The sequence below is a fragment of the Pelodiscus sinensis genome, chromosome 13 (genome assembly GCF_049634645.1).
Source record: "Pelodiscus sinensis isolate JC-2024 chromosome 13, ASM4963464v1, whole genome shotgun sequence".
NCBI classification, from domain to species: Eukaryota; Metazoa; Chordata; order Testudines; family Trionychidae; genus Pelodiscus; species Pelodiscus sinensis.
The window spans coordinates 18,819,421-18,837,014 of NC_134723.1; the positions used below are offsets into that span (position 1 = coordinate 18,819,421).

The following is a 17,594-nucleotide window of genomic DNA, read 5'->3' on the forward strand; positions in this document are numbered from 1 at the left end:
CAGGGGCATCATTCTTTACCCCCGGCTAAGATCCTTTTATGGACCTAACCTCCATGAATTTATCTAGCTCTTTTTTTTTTAAACTCTGTTATAGTCCTAGCCTTCACAGCCTCCTCTGGCAAGGAGTTCCACAGGTTGACTGCGCTGTATGAAGAAGAACTTTCTCTTATTAGTTTTAAACCTGCTACCCATTAATTTCATTTGGTGTCCTCTAGTTCTTCTATTATGGGAACAAGTAAATAACTTTTCTTTATTCATCCTGTCCACACCACTCATGATTTTATATACCTCTATCATATACCCCCTCAGTCTCCTCTTTTCTAAACTGAAAAGTCTCTTTAGCCTCTCCTCATATGGGACCTGTTCCAAACCCCTAATCATTTTAGTTGCTCTTTTCTGAACCTTTTCTAATGCCACAATAACTTTTTTGAGGTGAGGAGACCACATCTGTACACACTATTCAAGATGTGAGCGTACTATAGTTTTATATAAGGGCAGTAAGATATTCTTCGTCTTTCCTTTCTCTCTCTCTTTTTTTTTTAAATATTTCCTAGCATCCTATTGGCTTTTTTGCACGCTGAGTGGACGTTTTCAGAGAACTATCCACGATAACTCCAAGATCTTTCCTCCTTAGTTGTAGCTAAATTAGCCTCCATCATATTGTATGTATAGTTAAGGTTATTTTTTCCAGTGTGCATTACTTTACACTTATCCACATTAAATTTCATTTGCCATTTTGTTGCCCAGTCACTCAGGTTGGTGAGATTTTTGAAGTTCTTCAGTCTGTTTTGGTCTTGACTGTCTTGCACAGTTTAATATCGTCCGCAAACTTTGCCACCTTATTGCTTACCCCTTTCTCTAGATCATTTATGAATAAGTTGACTAGGATTGGTGCTAGGACTGGCCCTTGGGGAACACCACTATTTACACCTCACCATTCTGAAAATTTACCATTTATTCTTACCCTTTGTTTCCTGTCTTTTAACCAGTTTTCAGTCCATGAAAGGATCTTCCCTCTTATTCCATGATAACCTATTTTACACAAGAGCCTTTGGTGAGAGACCTTGTCAAAGGCTTTCTGGAAATCTAAGTATACTATATCTACTGGATTCCCCCTTGTCCACATGTTTGTTAACCCCTTCAAAGAACTCTAGTAAGACATGATTTCCCTTTACAGAAACCATGTTGACTTTTGCCCAACAAATTATGTTCTTCTACGTGTCTGACAATTTTATTCTTTACTATTGTTTCAACTAATTTGCCCAGTACTGATGTTAGACTTACTGGCCTATAATTACCACGGTTGCCTCTAGAGCCCTTTTTAAATATTGGCATTATATTAGCGGTCTTCCAGTCCTTGGGTACAGAAGCTGATTTAAAGGATAGGTTACAAACCATAGTTAATAGTTCTGCAATTTCACATTTGTTCTTTCAGAAATCTTGGGCGAATGCCATCTGGTCCCGGTGATTTGTTACTGTTAAGTTTTTCTCTTTGTTCCAAAACCTCCTTCAATCTGGGACACTTCAATCTGGGACACTTCCTCAGATTCATCACCTACAAAGGATGGGTCAAGTTTTGGAATCTCCCTAACATCCTCAGTCATGAAGACTGAAGCAAAGAAATCATTTAGTCTCTCCGCAATGGCTTTATCGTTCTTGATTGCTCCTTTTGTATCTCTATCGTCCAGGGGTCCCACTTTTTTTTTTTAAGCGGTCTTCCTGCTTCTAATGTACTTAAAAAAAAAAAAATTTGCTATTTCTTTTTACACTTAATTTTGCAGTGTTTATTACTTTCTATTTACCTCACTAGGATTGGACTTCCACTTTTTAAACGACTTTTTTTTATTAGAACTTGGAATTACTATCCGTAGTCATTCTATGGAACATGTTGATTCATTTAAGATTTTTACTTCATTTGATTCTACATTATCTTTCACATATAGTGCCACTCCCCCACCCACACAATCTATTCTGTCCTTCCGATATATTTTATATCCTGGTATGATTGTCCCACTGATTGTCCTCATTTCATCAGGTTTCTGTGATGCCTGTTATGTCAATATCTTTCTTTAATACGAGGTACTCAGGTTCACTCATCTTATTATTTAGACATCTAGCATTTGTGTAGAAGCACTTTAAAAAATTGCCACTGTTTGTCTGCCGTTGCCCGATGTATTAGATTCTTGTATATGTGATTGTTTCTTCTCTGATCTGGCCCATACTTTATCATCTCCCCTCCTCTCTTTCTGGCTAAAACCTAGAGAATCTCTATCAATGGACTCCCCTCTAAGAGAAGTCTCCGTCTGATCCACGTGCTCCTCTGCACCAGTGGGCTTTCCCCTATCTCTTAGTTTAAAAACTGCTCTACGATCTTTTTAATATTTAGTGCTAGCAGACTGGATCCACCTTGGTTTAGGTGGAGTCCATCCTTCCTGTATAGGCTCCCCTTCTCCCAAAAGTGTCTCCAGTTCCTAATAAATCTAAATCCCTCCTCCCTACACCATCGTCTCATCCACGCATTGAGACTCTGAAGTTCTGCCTGCCTACCTGGCCCTGCACGTGGAACAGGAAGCATTTCTAAGAATGCTACCATAGAGGTCCTGGATTTCAGTCTTCTTCCTAGCAGCCTAAATTTGGTCTCCAGGACATCTCTCCTACCTTTCCCTGTGTCATTGGTACCCACATGTACCACAACCACCAGCTCCTCCCCAGCGCTACACATAAGTCTTATCTATTTGCCTTGAGAGATCTGCAACCTTCACATCAGGCAGGCAAGTCACCATACAGTTCTCCCGGTCATCACAAACCCAACTTTCTATGTTTCTAACTATCAAATCACCCACTACTACTACGTGCCTCTTCCTAACCACTGACATTACCTCCCCCAGAAAGGTATCCTCAGTGAGAGAGGATACCATAACATCCTTTGGAAGGAGGGTCCCAACTATGGGATGGTTTCCCTCTGCTCCCATTGAATGCTCTATTCTCCTGAGCCTTTCATCCTCCTTAACAGCGCTGGAAAGCTTAATAAGATCAGCTTTCTGAAAATGTATTTTCTTAACAAAAATAGTTGCTGCTTTTTACAAGTGCCAATAGAGTAATATTTCTGCATATTTTAATTTTACTCATCAGGAAGTTTTTTTAAAAAAGTGTTATCCTATACATGTATTTAATATCTGGTATGTGAGAGCAGAAAGAGGTTATGATTATTTCTTATCTACAGTTTTTAAAATTGAAGTAGTATACATAGAATTGGAGAACTTACAGGGTAGCATGACAAAATGACTTAGTGAGCCATTAAAATTGTATTCCATGCATTGTTTTGAGTAACAGTGAATCACTCCTGTTCCTCCAGACAGCAGTGACTTCATATCTGCTAATGAAAACATTTTAATGAGTCTTAATAGAAAAAGAATGTACTATGACTTGCTTACAGTTTTCCTAATTGACAAGTCCAGTTTTAAATTTTGTTGTCTAAAGATGATTGCATAAATGCAGATTTGCAGCATAAGTAATTTATCTGGTGTGTTTTTTTTTAAAAGGAATGCGTGCTTGTATTTAAACCATCAGATAAAAGGGATGGGAGATAAAATTTGGAATATCCACTGTGGTAAAAAGTGCTACCATTTTTAAGTTACTTCCTCCCCCCCTTTTCAGGTCCTGCACATGTTCCTATGATGTCACCAAATGGTTCTGTGCCTCCAATATTTGTGCCTCCTGGTTATGTATCTCAGGTAAGGAGAATTAATTTTGTGCTATTTATCACATCTTTAATAAACAGTTTTAGAAATTCTTTCATTTTTAACAACTGTAGAAATCATCAGAAATACCCACAAAAGCTCATGGTACTATGTAAGACCCACCTCATCAGATGAGTTGAAGTGGAAATAACAGAATCTGAGATACATACATATAAATAAAAATCAACAGCAAAAGATGTAGCTGTCAATTTTGGGACCCATGTAAATGAAGCTAATTAAGTGGGCTGGATGTGTTCCATTCATAGCTTTTGATATGAAATGCAGATGTTAAAGCCAGGGGAAACTGGTTTTGTAGTGGGGTAACCTGTGAATGTATTTGTTCAGGCCCATGGTAACAGTGTCAAATTTGTATATTAATTTCAGTTCTGCAGTTTCTCTGTAATTGGGTGGTGAAATTCCTTTGTAGAATAATGGCTATTCTTAAAAATCGCATTACAAAGCCAATTTCCCTGTCTTTATCCACATTTTCACTTGGATTCTGTTATTTCTACTTCAGCTCATCTGATGAAGTGTCTTACCCACAAAAGCTCATGATACTATATATTTTTCTTAGTTTCTAAGGTGCCATAGGGCTACTCGTTGTTTTTAAAGTTACAGAATAACAGTTACCCTTTTCCCTTTTGAGACTTTGTAGAAATCATGGTCTCCTTCACAAGACAGATCTGGTATATTAGGTGTCTGACTTGTATTCATTGGCTGAGGTTTTCAAAAAGGGCTTTTGGTTTCATATTCAGTCCTGGTACAAATGGGAATTGCCTGATTAACTCCTTTCAATGGCTTTGGAAATCTTAGCAGTATTTTTTTTTATTGGCAATAGGAAACACTAATGTAAATTGCAAGGAATTCTTTTGATACCAGTCTGAAGAAGTTGGTAGTCCTGTTCTACAAGTGCTGCCAGTGTTCAGTAAGGCCATGTCCGTGTTGAGAAGTTTGAATTTATTAAGGTTGATTTTTTTTAAGCACCTGATTTTGTAAAGTCAAAGTTGTGTGTCCCCACTGCGCGCAAAAATTTGACGCAGTTTAAAGTAGGGTGGCTACTGTCAACTTTGAGATTGGTGCACTGGGGGTAGCTATCCCAGAGTTCTGGCACCCCTTTGCATTCTGGATTATGCTCCCAGTGCATGCTGGGACCACAACTGGGCCTTGGGTGGTTCTTGGTACATGTTGTGAGCTTCCCATAAGGCACTCGTCTCCTCTTTCCTGGTCCCTGCCACTCAAAAGAGCAACAGCAAACAGTTTCTTTATGCCCTTTTTCCCCTGATTATCCATTCAGACACCATAGCAGCATAAGCATGGAACCCATCGTAGATCCTGTTGAGCATCAAAGCATTATGGCAATCCTATTAACCATGGTGAACCTTATGCTGGAGTATATCCAGAGCATAACCACTGTATAGTTTCTGTCAGATACCCCAATTGAATGATCATGGATATACCTAGTGGAATATGAAGCATTTCACTCTTTAGGTCCTAGATTTGATTTGTTCCCAGATTAGTCATTACTAAAGTAGTTATAATCTATCTGCTTAGGATATGAGTGCCGGGTGTTATACATATGTTTTTTTTCCACGTCACAGTAGTATTTAATTTCAGCACAGGTAATTTAGGTCCATAATCAAAATCAGAGAAATCTATTCTCTGCCTGTCTCAGATTCTAGCGAGTTCTCTTTAGAGGGTATGCATTTTTGTTTGTATTTTTAAGCATTAAAGATAGGTGAAAATTTTGTTTAAAAGACTTTTTTTGCAGTATATTCAGTAATTGGTAGACGGGTTTTAAATTAATCTTGTCTCCTTATGGAGCTCATTCCATTGCCAGACTTCCTCATGCAAAATAATAACTTAGACCTTACTTACGCTTCACCTCCAGACTAGATATCATAGCCTGAGTTTTCTTTTGCTAATAAGGCTGTCCCCAGCAGTGCTGGCACCCTACACAGCCGAGCATCGATGCGCACACACACCCCACAGGGGGAGAGTTGCAGTGGCAAAAACTATGGGTGGACGGGGGTTACCAACTTTCCCAGACTGGATGGATCATTGCCTTGGCAGCAGATGGATCATGGCAGGGAGGGAGGGCTCACCTGCAGACTCAGGGCAGCAGGCCTGGGTGGCATGAGTGTGGGCCAGAGGAATCCTGCAGGAGTAGCCGAGGGCAGCCATGCTTCCAGCTGGAGAGAAGTGGCTCTTTGGAGGGGAAATGGCTGCTTCTCTCCAGCTTCTGTCTGTGTGGCTGCCCTCTGTTCCCCCTGAGCCCTCTGGTGTTCACTCGCACCATTTGCTGCCACGTGGATGGGGCTGGAGGCTGCTGCAGCTGGTGCTGAGCCTACAGAGAGGGAAGGTGGGCTGGGGATATTAAGCTGGTTAACATGCAGTCCCTAGGCATATGCAGAATAGGGCATCACAGGTGCCCCAAATTTAATGATGTCCATCACAATTGTGTATGCCTGAGAATGGACCGGCCTGTTAACTGCATTATCCCAGATGAGCATGGCTGCCTTGGATCATGAGTTGGCATACATTGATGGCTTTGAAAAATCAGAAACAAAATCTTATGCTGGTGATTGCAAATGACTTGGAAGTTAGTAGTTTTTAGGTAGAAGAGTTGTGCTTTCCATTATATCTTGCTCTAAAGGTTTGATCGTGGAGATACAATAGATTAATGTTCTGTTTCTCTGAAGTTGCGAATGAGCAGTTTGCTTGCCAGTTTCTTGTAGAAATTTTCAACTCTTCTCTCATAAATTTAAGGTGGAGAGGAAAGCAATTCTTTATACTATTGCTAAATTGTCATCCAGGATTAATGAATAGCCTGCTAGAAACTCAGAGTGTTACAAATTGATTTAAGTGGGATGGGGTGGGAGAAGCTAGATTGAAGAGGAAATCCAGTGTTCCAGCTTGGTCTTCACAGCTTTTGCCTCTCCCATCATGATTTTGATCTTGGCCTGGTTTAGTTTGAGACATCTGTTCTTCTTCAAATTCTTCTCTTGTATGCTTTGGGGTATCTAATATTGGTACCTGTAAAGAATTATATACAGCTGGATGCTATCAGTGTATTGTTGACAATTAAAACCATATTGTTTACCATCTCTAAGACACCTCTCGTATGTAGGACAAGATAGGAATCTCTTTGGCTTTACACAAGTGAGAGCTTTGGGAAGCAAGTCATTTCCCATCAGTTATCTCGGTCTGGCTAGAAAGGAATAATCAAAGCAGTTGTAGTGCATTTGTCTAGTTGAGCTAAGTGTGGTAAGCAGATTAGTAATACCTTGTGATTAACTGTGACAGTCTGCAACCATGTAAAACAGGGATGAACAAATAGAATGATTGAGATATGGGATTTGTCCATTATGTAAATTAATAATATATACAGTAAAACCTGTGCTATCTGGCACTTAACTAGCCAGAAAACTTTAGAAACCGTCCAATATCCTAGCTGGGAGGAGCGGGGGGAAAGGAAACCGGTGCTTTAAGCCACGCATGCAGCACGTACCTGGGGGAAGGCGATCTGCTGCTCAGACCACATCTCCCTTCTCCCCACCACTCAGCTCCCAGCAGTCAGGCACCCCTGTGACTCATGGCCGTTCTTCTCCCCACCCCCCTTCACCTCCTGGCCTCCTCCCCGGTAGGTCAGCCCCCCCGCATGGTGCCCAGCACCCTCGTGGCCGCTCGGAGTCAGCCCCTCGCGGCTCCCAGCACCCCTGCAGCCCATAGCAGCCCGTCCCCGTGCCTCCTGGCCCTCCTCTGCAGGTTAACCCCCCATCGCAGCTCTCCCCCTTCCTCCCCCCCCCCCCCCCCCCCCCCCCGGGCAGGCCATCTCCACCCCCCGGCTTCCACTCCCCCTCACCTGGCCACGTCCTGCGTGTCCCCCCTGCCCCCCTCAGCAGGCCACATCCCTGCCCTTGCATGGCTCCTGCTTCTCACAACCCCCCGCCTCCCTGCCCCGTCCCAATATCCGGAATTTTCAGAAAACCGGCATGCCAGCTAACACAGGTTTTACTGTATTATGAAAATGTCTACAAGTAAATGAATATTATATGGTTTAGTTAAAAGTTACTGGTCTTTAAAAGCACTGTTGATTTTGTATGATTTACTTTGAGGACTGTAAGAAGCAAATAAGTTAATGTCTCAATTTTGTCTTTGCCAGTATACCTCTAGTGTGGGATTTTCTCCTTGCATCCATTGATAACCTGTATTTTTATCATTATTTTATAGCCCCAGTGTTTTGTAATGTACAGTTTTGATGTAACACAATTATTGGAAGTGGCAGTCAATAGAGGGTATGAGGTTACAGACTAATCTAATTTTAAACCAGTGGAAGTCCTCTGCTTTTTCTGCTGACTTTTCAAATATCTGTTTTGCCTCTTTCATCAGAACATATATTCTGTCATCTAGTGTCTCTTCTGTCATTTTGCTCAGCAATTAGAGAAGCTCTTCACAAGGGGGGGGGGAGAAGAAAGGAAGGTAGTCGATTTCTTTGATTTCATTTGACTTAAATGGGGTTTCAGAAGATGCACCTCATTTTAACCCTTTATTAACTTTTGACTAAATGCAGTCTTTATCTAGAACCTGTATCTTCTGTTTTTGTTGATGGGGAAAACAATTTTACTAGGATGGGGACAGTAACCTAGGGTGAGGGCTGGACTTGACTCTTGGGGGAGGGGAGGAGGTAGTGGAAGGTGCAGGGTCTTGGGAGGAAGGGGCAGGGCTGGGGCTTGCCTTCACCCACTGTCTGTGTCTGAGCCAGTCTCGGTAGAGTCTATGGGTAGCCAAGATTTCAGATCAATCATTTGAGCATGTGTTAAAGTATAATCTATGCTATTAGTTAGTTAGCTAAAATGCTGTCACATCTCTTTATCCTAATCTACAAAAGACCTAAGGCAGATTATATGTGGGTTTCAGTGTGGTTGTTGAAAGAGGTAGATGTGACACTTGCCCCAGTTGAAGTTTACTTTTAACTGTGAATTTGTTGTGGGTATTCTCTGGGTTACTTGCGTCTCTGCCAGATGTAGATTTTTTTTAAATGGGTGCCAAAATTTAGGATTTCTTGCAGAAGAGTTTGAATGTATTGAAATCCATCAGTGGGGATTTTTTTCTCCCCAAAGCAAAACAGGTCAGTATCTGGTTATGTGATAGAAATGTAGCCGTGTTAGTCTGGTGTAGCTGAAACAAAAAACAGGACTATGTAGCACTTTAAAGACTTGTTAGTCTTTAAAGTGCTACATAGTCCTGGTTTTTGTTTTATCTGGTTATGAATATCAAAGATTTTTAGCTGGAATCTAGTCTTAAATTTTAAAGAATGTAGATTACACAGAAGTGTTCTTTTACTGACTTTTCTGTATTTTACATTGTGCCACAGATGGTAGAAGAAAATGGAGTTCGTAAGGTGGTGGTATTACCACATTCGTCTGACTTCCATCCTTCCATGCATCCCCCTCCACCACATGTGCCACATTACATGCATCCTCACCCTGCTTTGCTTCCCACCCACCTCATCCAGTGTACTCTCCAGTTCCAGGGACAGGAGAAATACCTCCACAGTTCATTCACCAACCTCCTCCACCACCACATGTTTATCAAGAACAAGGTAAGACTTGCTGATACTGTGTTTTAACTGACACAGGGGTATAGTCTCATGGTGAAGGCACCAGGGCTATAAGTCAAAAAACCTGCATTCTGTTTGCCACTCTCACAGACTGTGCAAGCTTGGATAAGTCATTTAGAGCTAAATTAATAAAGTTACTTAGGCATCAAACACCAAGATTTAGGCACCAATGCAATGTACAAAACCCTCATTCAACTGTCAAATAGTTCTGTAGATGCCCAAATTTAGTACCTAAACTTTCACTGTAGAAGTTCTCTGACTGTCTAACTTTGGCGTATGGGCAGGTATACTGCTGCATCAAGCAGACATCTGGGTTCTTGTCTCATACCTAAGTCCTAGTGCAGTGTGTGTTAAACTTTTTGAGACCATGGAACACCAAACAATAATAATTTATGCGGAACACTGAGGGTATCCAGATGGTTTTTTAAAAAAATACCGGATAAAAATCTGTTGGGGGGGGGGGGAGACACCAGGGAGACCTTGGGCCGAAATGTGGTTGCGGCCCCTTTAATTACCACGTGTTCTGAGCGGGCTTCCGTTAGGTGCCAGGAAAAGCTGAGAAACTTAATTAGAAAATACCCTAGGAACACCTATGAAAATTTCCTTAAAAAAATGTTTTGTGGCACAAAGGGGGGGGGGGGGAGTAACAAAGTTTAAGAAACACTGTCCTAGTGCAATCATTAAACTAGGGAGAGAGAAGTAAGGCCTGTAAGACCTGATGTGCTTGCTGTGTTCTGAGAACACCTAATTCCCCACACAATTTTAAAAGATTATGGGATACATTCTACTGTTAAAGCCATTTCAATTTAATTATATGGTCCAGTGGTTAGGGCACTGACTTGACAGGTGGAGGATCCTTTCTCATCAGGCAGAATGGGAAATTGAACGTGGGGCCTACTACATCCTTGGGTATTAAGGGAAGGGCCTCTCCATTTTGTGTTTAATATAGGTAGGAGCCTAAGCTGTCTGGCTTCAGGATCAGGGTTCCCAGCTGTGATTGTGAATGGTAGAAGGGAGAACAGCAAAACAAAGAGAATGGATTTCAAGAAAGTAAACTTAAGGTATGTCTACACTGCTGGCTTTTGCCAGCAGAGAATGCAAATGAAGTGCTGATTAGCATTTTGCCACGCTTCATTTGCATAATCTACTCCGAACTGTTTTTGCACAAGGGGTTTTTGCATAAGGATTTTGTGCAGAGGAAACGTCCACACTGCTTGTTTTTGCTCAAAAATGGCTCGGAATAGATTATGCAAATGAACCATGACAAAATGCTAATCAGCACTTCGTTTGCATACTCTCTGCTGGAAAAAGCTGTAATGTAGACAAAGCCTCAGAGCTGGTCGGTAAGGTCCCATGGGAAGTAAGACTAAGAGGGAAAACTGAAGACAGCTGACAGGTTTTCAAAAGGACATTATTAAGGGCACAAGAGCAAATGATTTCACTATATAGGAAAAATAGGAAGTATGGCAAAAGACCGCCTTGGCTTAACCACGAGATCTTGAATGATCTAAACATTAAAAAGGAATCATATAAAAAATGGAAACTAGGTCAGAGTACAAAAGTTTAATATAAACAAATGACACAAGTATGTAGTGGCATAATTAAAAAGGCAAGAGCATAAAACAAGCTTAATCTAGCTTAAGACATAAATGGTAACAAGAAAATATTCTGCAAATGTATTAGAAGTGAGACACACCAAGAATAGGGTAGGCCCATTGTTCAATGAAGAGGGAGAAACAATAACAGAAAACATGGAAATGTCAAGAGGTGCTAGATGACTTCTTTGTTTCGGTTTTCACAAAGAATGTTGGCGGTGACTGGATGACTAACATAGTGAATGCTAGTGGTAATGAGGTAGGATCAGAAGCTAAAATAGGAAAAGAATAAGTTAAAATTATTTAGAAAAGTTAGAGGTATTCCAGTCACCAGCGCCTCATGAAATGCATCCCAAAATATTCAAGGTGCTGATAGAGGAAGTATCTGAGCTATAAGCGATCATATTTGAAAAGTCATGGCAGTCGGGAGAGATTCCAGAAGACTGGAAAAGGGCAAATAGTGCCCATTTATAAAAAGGGAAATAAGGACAACCCAGGAAACTATAAACCAGTCGACTTAGTTTCTGTGCCAGGAAAGATAATGGAGCAAATAATTAAGGAGTTCATCTGCAAAAATCTGGAAAATAATAAGGTGATAAATAAGTCAGCATAGATTTGTAAACAAATCATGTCAAACCAGTCTTGATAGCTTTCTTTAATAGCCTAGCAAGCCTTGTGCATAAGGGTGGAGCAATAGACATGGTATACCTACACTTTACCAAAGCTTTTGACATGGTCTTGCATGACCACCTCATCAAAAAATGAGGGAAAAACAACCAAGGTGGGTGCATAACTGGTTAGAGAGTAGTCATTCATGATACACAACCATGCTGCAAGGGCATAACAAATGGGGTTATGCAGAGGTCAATTTGGGGACTGGTTCTGTTCAGTATCTTCAACTATTTAGATAATGGTGCAGAGTGTTCCTGTAAGGTTTGCAGATACCACCAAGCTGGGAGGGGTGCAAGTGCTTTGGAATATAGGATCATAATTCAAAATGATCTGGACAAACTGGAGAAATCGTCTGGGGTAAATAGGATAAAGTTTAATAAGGACAAATGCAAAGTACTCCACTTAGGAAGGAACAGTCCATTTCTCTCACACAAAATAGGAGTGACTGTCTAGGAAGGAGTACTACAGAGAGAAATCTAGGGCTCATAGTGGACCATAAGCTAAATGAGTCCACAATGTGAATCTTGGGGGGGGGGGGGAGGGAAGCACACATGATTCTGGGATGCATTAACTGGAGTGGTGATAGAAATGTAGCCATGTTAGTCTGGTGTAGCTGCAACAAAAAACAGGACTATGTAGCACTTTAAAGACTAACAAGATGGTTTATTAGGTGATGAGCTTTTGTGGGCCAGACCCACATCCTCAGATCAAATAGTGGAAGAAAATTGGCACAACCATATATACCAAAGGATACAATCAAAAAAAGAACACATATGAAAAGGACAAATCAAATTTCAGAACAGAAGGGAGGTGGGGGGGGGGGGGGGGAGTAAATGTCTGAGCTAATGATATTAGAGGTGATAATTGGGGAAGCTATCTTTGTAATGGGTAAGATAATTAATGTCTTTGTTTATACCGAGGCGTAAAGTGTCATCACCTAATAAGCCATCTTGTTAGTCTTTAAAGTGCTACATTAGTCCTGTTTTAACTGGAGTGTTGAGAGACACAAGAAGTAATTCTTCCGCTTTCCTCTGCATTGATTAGGTCTCAGTTGGAGTAGTGTGTCCAGTTCTGGGCACTATATTTCAGGAAAGATGTGGAGAAGTTGGAGGGGGTCTATAGAAGATCATCAGAATGATTAAAGGTCTAGAAAACGTGACCTATGAAGGAAGATTGAAAGAGTTGGGTTTGTTCAGAAAAGAGAAGACTGATAGGAGACATGATAGCAGCTTTTAAGTACCTAAAAGGGGGGTCACAAGAAGGAGGGAGAAAAAATATTTTCCTTAATCTCTCATGGTAGTACAAGAAAAATGGGCTTCAAATTGCAGCAAGAGAGGTTCAGGTTGGACATTAGGAAAAACTTAACTGTCAGGGTGGTTAGGCACCAGAATAAATTGCCTAGGGAGGCTGTGGAATCTCCATCATTAGACATTTGTGAAACCTCTAACAGGGATGATCTAGATGATACTTTGTCCTGCCATGAGGGTAGGGGTCTGCACTTGAAGGGACCTCGAGAGGTCATCCAATTCTAGTGTTCTATAACAGGTTGGAAACCCCCCATCATGCATGCCACAAGCAGCATACAAGCCGATATATATTTTTTTATACTGGCATGTGGGGCGGGAACTCAGCCCTGCCCCTCCTGCCCATGCTGTGGCTCGAGCCTCAGCTGTGCAGCTACAGGCTGAAGCATTAGCTCCAGCTTCCTACTGGGGAGGAGGGCTGGGAGAAGTGTGCATGCTCTGCCTGCCCCAGCCCTGGAGCTACAGCCTGCTGCTGTGGGGCTGGGAGAAGGTCCTTCTCTTTCCCCTTCCCTCTGGCCTCTCCTTGCCCTGGTGCTGCTCCTGGGGGGCTGAGAGTCCCAGTACTGCTACCGTGCTGGTGAGTGTAGTGGGGGCAAAGGTATGTGGGGACATGAAAGAGGATGCGGGGGCAGGATGGGAGGGGGCAGGGGTTGCACTGAGGGGCATAGGGTGATGAAGGAGATCAGGCTGGGGGGCATCATAGGGCTGAGAGGACTGAGGCAGGAGCAGAGGGAAGATGTGAGGGGGGGATACAATTTTTCTTTGCAGAAGCTGCAGTTTCCTTTACTCCCCACTTCTTTGCCTTCCTGCCTGTGCCATAAATAAAGAAAACATTGAAACCTTTTGTATTGGACATAGTATTTTAATGTATTTAAAATGAAGTTTGGTAAACTAACAGAGTTAAAATGCTTAATCTGTTTAAATTAAATTAAACCGTTCTCCCCAATTGCAGGACTAGCGAAATGGCTCCGGCGTAATTATTTAATTAACAATGAGTTTCCAGTAGCAGCTGATAGTCTGCGGAAAGATGTGCATTGACCCAGGTGGTCCATGGGGTGCATGGTGGAGAGAGCTCCTCTCCTCCCCCTCCACCCCCATCCTGGAGAGTGGGATGACCCAGGGCAGAAGGGTTAAATCTTGGCACACCACTTTGGAAAGGTTGCTGACCCCTCTTCTATGATTTGTAAGGAGAGATAAGTGCCTCCTGTAACCCTTTAGGGGTGCCACACCCCCATGAGATGGCAGTGCTTAGGAAACATGATTCTTGGTAAGAATTTCTGAATGGCTAGCAGAAGTGGCTCTTGCTAGCTTTTGTGGATCCCATTTTTGGGTGCCTGCCTCTTCTCCCTTCAGTGTAGAGCAGTGTTTCTCAACATTTTTTATAAAGTACCCCCTTAAAAAAAAATTTTTTAAGTACCCCCAGTACCTACAGTTTTCAGACACACACAATTTTTTTCTACAATTTCAATGCATTTATTTAAACAACTTAATCGTAGCTGGGTGGGCAATGAAATTTTTGGGTGTTAAAAGTACAAAAATAATAAAGCGCTGTAAAACTTAAAATAAAAATTCAGTTTTCTCCAAGTTTCAGTTGTGTTGATGTACCTCTCAGACTTCTCTCAAGTACCCCTAAGGGTACTCGTACCACTGGATAGAAACACTGGTGTAGAGAACTTAGGTGCCTAACAAAGGCTTTGTTGATGCAGGCCTTAGCCTCTACAAACTTTAGTTTCTCGGTTTCTAAGTGGAGAAATATTTGCATTAGAGGGATGTCGTAAACCTACAACTCACTAAAATGTTCTGAAATCCTCAAATGAAAAGTTTTATGGATGTGCAGTCTTACAGGAGCACGCTTAAATTTATTTTAATTATTTCAGATGGATAACAATGCAGAAATTTTTCCTAGAACTTTTACCACCTTATATTTTAAATTTAATATTTTTAAATCTTAGTCTTCACTACTGCAAATTCCATAAATGATCCCATTTTAGAAATTGCTTTTCGGAATTGCATTTCTGAAAAATGTTCTGCTGTTATTGAAACTCCTCGTGCTTGGTCTTAGTCTAAAGGTGAATTTTTTTGGGAAGCCTGAAGAAATTTTCAACTGCTTTTGTCTTATGAGAGACTATATTCAAGAATTACTTTCTAATCAAGTGAGGTATGACTTAAATTAAAAAAAAGAAACTTTAGCACACATGGTCCTTGAAGTTGAGGGTGATGGGATTATTTATACACCATTGAAAAGTTACTTGTGAATGCTCAGTTAAAGGACCTATTGACATAACCTTTTGTAACTTGGCAGGTTCACATATCTATTATTGCTCATAAAAGCAGAGAGAAGATATTCTAAAAATGGGAGTTGTGCAAGAGCATCCGCTGTCTTATTGCTTGAAGAGCTTGATCAGTGATAACGGTGGCAACTTCATTTTTAAAAATTACTTAAAATCCATGAGGGTTCTTGGGCAGTCTTGAAAATGTTACTTCTGTTGTCTGTGCTACTATATTATAGGAAGGAAGACAGCTCTAATCAAGGTACATAGTTTTGGAGCAAGGGGAAATTAGGTAAAGACTAGCAAAAAAGAAAGATTTAACTATTGGGAATGTGAAGGATTAAAAACAAAGAAAATAGGAAACATTTTAAAAAGACCTAATGAGAGAGGAATAAAACTAGTAAAAAGGTTAGGGTTCAGAACTGTAACTCACTAGGAATGGTTGAATAAAGTTAGATGTCTTCAGGTCATCAGAACCTGATTAAATGTGTCCAAGAATACTCAAGGAGCTGTTTGAGGAGGTATCTGAGCTATTATCGATCATCTTTGAAAAGTCACGGACTATGGGAGAGCTTCCAGAAGATTGGAAAAGGTCAAATAGTGCTATCTATAAAAAGGGAAATGAGGACAACCCATTAAACTACAGAACAATCACTTCAATTCTGTGCCAGGACAGATAATGGAGCAAATAATTAAGGAATCTGGAAGGCAAGGTGATAAGTAACAGCAAGGATTTGTAAAGAGCAAATCATGTCAAACCAAACTGATACTTTCTTTGGTAAGATAACAAGTCATGTAGATTAAGGGGGAAACCGGTAGATGTGGTGTACTTAGATGTGAGAAAAGCATTTGATATTAACTGATATGTATTTTTCTAAAGGTGTAGCCGCTAGATTTTTTTTTTTTTTTTTAGCAGTTAAACATTTACACACATGGTGGGAGGAGGCGGGAACTGGTGCTTGCCTGCTTCCCCCTTCACTGCCTCTGATAAATATGTGCAAGGAGCTGGGGCTTGAAAGCTGCTTTCTTCTTCTTCGAGCAGTGTCCCGTGGGTACTCTACTGTAGGTGTCGGACTTGTCCCGGCGCCGCAGATCGGAGATCTTTTCTAGCTGTAGTCTGCCGGACTGCGCATGTGCGAAGTACAGCTCATGGCTTTTCGCGCCGTTTGAGCATTTGTGGTCCGGCTCCCGCCAGTTCCTCCTGACTGTCCTCAGCCGCGGATGGATCAACGTCTCTCTCGTGAACCCTGTTCACAAAGACAGAGATTACCAATAGTTGTTATATACATAGTTTTAAAAAGTTATAGTTATAGTTCTTTGTATAGTTGATAGTTCTAGTCATTAAAAAAATTTTTTTTCTTCAGTAGTTAGTTTATTCTTTCTCAATGCCGGGGTTCAAGAAGTGCGGCGAATGCCGCGAGGCAATGCCTGCCTCTGATGGCCATTCCCTGTGCTTCAGGTGCCTCGGAAGGCCACATACCCCAAAAATGTCCCCATTGCTCCAAGCTGACAGCCAGAGCAAGACGGAACAGGGACATGCGCCTAAAGATCTTCTTGTTCGACAAAGCTCTGCAACCCCAAACCCAGCAACCTAAGGGGCACACAGAGCAAACTAAAAGAACGAAGAGGAAACCATCTCCAACACGATCTCTTCCACCCTCACGATCGGGTGCTGGTGACAAGCCAGGGACATCAACGGCACCGCCCACACGCGTTGCGGTGGTGCCCAAAGACAGCCGGAGTAAGTCGGCTCCGAGCCCTTCTATATCGGGCTCCACGGTCTCAGCTGTTCCCTTGGTTTCCAAACCGCTTCCAGGGACCTCCACGGCTTCGAGGACCTCTGCCGGCGTGGAACGCTCCCCGGCACACAGCCGCGACGCTCCCCGGCACTGACACACACGCCCAAGCCGCCTGCGGAGCAGAGCCATTCCTCAGCACAGGAGCGTTCTTCGGCGCCGGCTCATTCTCGAGCACGATCACCAGCTTTGAGTCGCTCCTCGCCCCGGGCGCATGCGGCATGGCCAAAACAAACAGCGCCGATACCCTCAACACGGGGACGCTCGGTAACTCCTGAGCACCCTTCTTCTCCTACACGGTCGTCACCGAATCGATCATCGCTGCCCAGGAAGCAACTATCACCGGTTACACGTTCACCAGCACCAGAGCGTTCCTTGTCATCGACACGCTTACCGGCACCGAGCCATCCTTCGGCACCGGAAGGATCGTCCTTAGAAGGACGTCCACCAGCACCGAGGCGGCCTTCCCTCTTGAGACGGTCCCCGGAACCGAGACAATCGTCGGTGCCGACACAATCGACTCCGACGCGGACCATCTCGGCATGGACTCCTTCAATACCAGTGGAGATAATCCCTCACTCTGTGCTCTCCACTCCA

General features: G+C 42.2%; 1 protein-coding gene across 1 annotated transcript in view; it reads left to right on the forward strand.

Annotated features, from left to right (window-relative positions):
- LOC102450753 (fibronectin type-III domain-containing protein 3A-like) overlaps window positions 1–17,594 on the forward strand; it is a 109,855-nt gene that overhangs the window by 38,597 nt on the left and 53,664 nt on the right. Inside the window, 3 exon segments of the mRNA XM_075940788.1 lie at window positions 3,658–3,734; window positions 9,115–9,235; window positions 9,238–9,342. Coding sequence (XP_075796903.1) covers window positions 3,658–3,734; window positions 9,115–9,235; window positions 9,238–9,342 — 303 coding nt within the window.